Source organism: Orycteropus afer, unplaced genomic scaffold (genome assembly GCF_000298275.1).
Source record: "Orycteropus afer afer isolate SDZICR_OR568_19922 unplaced genomic scaffold, OryAfe1.0 scaffold00327, whole genome shotgun sequence".
Taxonomy (NCBI): Eukaryota; Metazoa; Chordata; class Mammalia; order Tubulidentata; family Orycteropodidae; genus Orycteropus; species Orycteropus afer.
The window spans coordinates 3413692-3417808 of NW_006921914.1; the positions used below are offsets into that span (position 1 = coordinate 3413692).

Sequence of the window (4117 nt, forward strand, 5' to 3'; positions counted from 1 at the left end):
TAAGCTTTTTGTATCAGTTAGACCTGTGTTAAGGCAGAAGCCTGTCAGAGAAGGAAAACTCAAATACCTTCCACTACAATGAGTGATAGAAAAGTGATTAGACTGCACCTTGTCAAAGGCGGAATACTTCTGAGACTGGGAAAAACAAGGCATTTCCATCAAGTTCCATCTCAATTCTTATTATTATGTAAAAATAACAAAACAAAACAAAACACCCCAAATGGCTGATGCATGGCAGAGTCAGGATTCAGACTCAATCTGAATACGGAGACACTGCACTATTCAACCATATTGATGCAAAAAACCTTAAGTGATGGTGTATAATGCTATTTGAGCCCTCTTCATTGCCAATTTGCTTCACTGCCCTTTATCATAGGGAAAATTAGCAGGATACTAAATGAGTAATAAGTCTCTTTCTTTGTAATCTTGATCAAAATGATTTTTTATAAAAACACCAGCAACTTTGTACAAACCAATTACTTGATTGTTTCCAAAGGCTAAATTTCCACAAGTGGAATAGCACATCTTGAAGGCTTCCAAAACACGTGTCCTTGTACCAATGTATACTATTGGACCTTGTACCAATGTATACTACCACCAACCAGCACAGCTGGAAAGCGCCCCTTTCGCCACATCTTCACCAACACTATGGGGCAGAAGAGAGGCAGACTTTCTATATGAATCCCAACATCTCTCTCAATGGTCCCACAAAGTACTAAGTACTGAAAATTATTTTTTATATGACTACATTTTCTTATGGCTTCAAAATAGTTAACTTACTCAGCTACGTGGATACCATGAAAGAGCATTTTCCTATCAGATACCCCCTGGATCATAAATTCGTCCCTCTCTGTATGCCCCCAGAACAGGTTTCAACACTTAATCTTCTAAAGGGCCTCCCCCTTCCATTCTCCCCATCCCATTCCCACAGCCACCAGTGAAATGTCATGCTTTTAGCATCTCTTTCATGGACTATGGTGCTAAATTCCTGATTTCCCCATCTCCAGTTGCCACCACTCTTCCCACCCCATTGCAACCCATCCTTTACACAGACCAGTCATATTCATTTTCCTTTCATACATCATTCCTCTGGTCACAAAAGGCTTTAGTGGCTTCTGGGAGTGGATGGAGTTAAGATTCAGATGCCTGTCACAGAGCTCACCTCACTGTCCAACCCCATCTCCCATCATTCCCTTCCCCACACTTTGCACGCCAGGCAAGCCAGACTCCTCTCTGGAGCATATTCCCACCTCCATGGTTGTCTTCCCATTACTCCTCTCTCCTGAAATGCCTTTCTGACCCTTGTTTACCCTAGCCTTCAAGCCAGCTTACTTAAGTGGCTCCCTACTGTGTAAAACCTCCCTGAGCACTGTTGCCCAAAGCAGCTTCTGTCATCTCTAAGCACCAACAGAAAGCACCTGGCATGATCATCTTTTTGTTTTCTTGTATCTTAACTTCCCAAAGAGTATAAACTCAAAGACAAGGATGATGCCTTTTTTTTTCTTTTTTGCTGCTTAAAACGCACTTTATTGATGAAACATAAGCTCTAGATTAACAAATGTAAACCTATACAAAAGTGTAGCTTATTCATGATGTATGATTAGTTCACTGTCAGTTTAGATAGAGTAAAAATATGTTTAAGTAGCAATATTGAATCAATAAGAGCGTTATCTTTATAAGTTCTAATATTCATGTGGCATCTTTAAAATGGTCCATCCTAAACTCCACCTTCACAACCAGCATCACTGTTGTTGATCTGTGCTATTCATTATTCCAAAATGGCAGCTGAAAAGACCCCTTTGACCTATGAGCACAGTGAAAATCAAAGAATTTACCAAATGCATTGTTCCCAATGGCAAACTAAGAAATCACACCACTACGGTTTGGGACAAAGCCCTAATTAGAGTTTGGTCAATACTTTCAGGACTTTTACCTTCACCACCAGATCATTGTGATTTGCTAATGCTTTGATTTTCTTAACACACACTCCAGATTCTTTGAATAAGAAAAAAAGTGAACTTCTGCTGAATTCTTTCCTGGATGATGCAAACCCTTCACTTTTTATGTTGTCATTTATATTCTCAAAAATGGTAAGGATATTAAGAAGAATCTCTCTGTCTCGTTCTTTATTAAAGAGGGAGATCAATTCGGATGGTACTTTACTACCGAGCAGCTCTCTTGTCATGGCTGGATTTTCAGTAAAGTTTATAATGAGTTTCATAATCTGTATCTTGGTGAAGTGATTTCCCAGGAATAACAAAGCAAAAAAGTCTGGAAAAGAATAGGAAAGCAAATGTTGGTAATGATTAGTCACCGTCATGTTGGTTAACAATCTTAGACCAGCCATCTGCACAGCTGAATCCAATCGACAGATCATAGTGTCATCACACACCTGACTGATGTACGTCTTAATCTTGCCCTGATTTTCAGCAATGACACTCAAATTATTAAGGGCATTGTAAGCCTTTTCCCTAATAATGGGGTCTTTCGTTTTTATCATTTTTGCAATAATTGGGACACCACCCAATTCACGAATGGCATTTTGGTTAAATGTGTATGCCGCATTGTTACCCAAAGTGACCAAAGCTACTTCTTGAATGAAAGGATCATTTGATCTCTCCAGAATGTTAAGGACTTTTTGAAGGTCAGTAGCACCCAAAATATCATCAATTTTATAGGGAAAGTTGAACTTAACCCTGCGGGCAGGCCATGCTGTAGGCGGAGGCCTAGTGCTCTTGCTTTTAGGCTTTCCCTTTGATTTTCCACTTGCTTTTCCCCCAGTCCTAGCCCTGGCAGGGTGGCAGCCTCCACCCCTGCCTCCTGGGCAAGGTAAACTTGATGAAAGTGTCCTGGTCCCAGAGCCGACACCCAGTCTGCCTCCTCTGCCCATCTTTGCACTTGCCTGTTCTTTCAGGGTGCTGAAAAGAGCCCTGGCCTTGGCCTCTAAGCCACCCCCACTCTGGGCCCCCAAGTGGGCCTCTGCCTTTAAATCTGGATCACTCTTGACTCCCAAGCCCACTTCAGCCTTGGCCACTGTGTCAGCCTCAACTCTGGCTGATGCCACAGACCCAGGCTTAGCCTGAGCTTTTTTCTCAGTCTCTGCCCTGTCACTAGTCTCCTCGTTATCCTCCCAGATTTGCTCGCTTTCATCTCTTCCCCAGGTCAGTTTGTATACACAGTAGCAGGCGCCAGCCCCGATCACCACCCCAGCGGCCACACAACCAGCATCCCGAGTACGGCCCATAGTACAGCTGGGGAGAATCTCTGAACCCAGACACAGGCGGAGTGGGCTTGCTCTGGCCCAGAGGAGTCAAGAGCAGGGATCTTCAGCTATTGCTGGCAGGCTCTGTTGCAGCTGCAGATAAAGTGGGACCTAGGAATAAAGAGAAGATTTGAGGGTACGGATTCCTCCTCCTTTTGAGTCTTTGCATGCAGACAGACAGAACCACAGATCAACAAAGGAACCGATATAGCAGGGGCTCAGGGCTTGGTACCTAGACCACCTAGTCCTTTGCTCAGGAGCTAATTTTGGAAAGTTCTCCACCTCCAGGGTCTCCAACATGCTGTTCCCTCATCCCACCCCAGTTGTTAAAGTATCTAATCACTTCCCTGGAGCCCTGGTGGCACAGTGGTTAAAACGCTGGGATGCTAGCTGAAAGGTTTGGGGTTTGAACCTACCAGCTGCTGCACTGGAGAAAGATGACACAGATGGCTTTGTTGAAGATTTATAGCTGTGGAAGTCCTATGGGGGCAGTTCTACTCTGTCCTAGAGGGTCACTATGAATCAGAATCAACTGGATGCAATAGGTTTGGTTTTGGAATCAGTTCTTAAGGAGCCCTGGTGGCACAATTGTTAAGTGCTGCTAACAGAAAGGTTGGCGATTTGAGAAAACACCTGGTGATCTGCTCCTGTCAAGATTACAGCCTAGGAAACCTTATGGGGCAGTTCTATTCTGTCACATATGGTCCTTCTGAGTTGAAATTGACTTGAGGGCATCTAACAACAGCAACAATCAGTTCCCTACCACCCTTGCCCTTCCAGACGTCCTGGAACCATGGTGCTCTCACATACACCCGCACTGATCCAGGCAGTTTCTTATTTCTCCTCTTTCTTTGC

At 43.7% G+C, this 4117-nt stretch overlaps 1 protein-coding gene across 1 annotated transcript; it reads right to left on the minus strand.

The window, feature by feature from the left end:
• Nucleotides 1-1900: 1900 nt before the first annotated feature.
• Nucleotides 1901-3244, minus strand: ARMCX1 (armadillo repeat containing X-linked 1). The gene has a single exon (XM_007952189.2). The coding sequence runs from the start codon at nucleotides 3242-3244 to the stop codon at nucleotides 1901-1903; it is 1344 nt and encodes a 447-aa protein (XP_007950380.1).
• Between the last annotated feature and the right edge of the window lie 873 nt (nucleotides 3245-4117).

Bases quoted from the DNA above. Each gene is read 5' to 3' on its own strand.
- ARMCX1 (XM_007952189.2), bottom strand. From the start codon at position 3,244: ATGGGCCGTACTCGGGATGCTGGTTGTGTGGCCGCTGGGGTGGTGATC.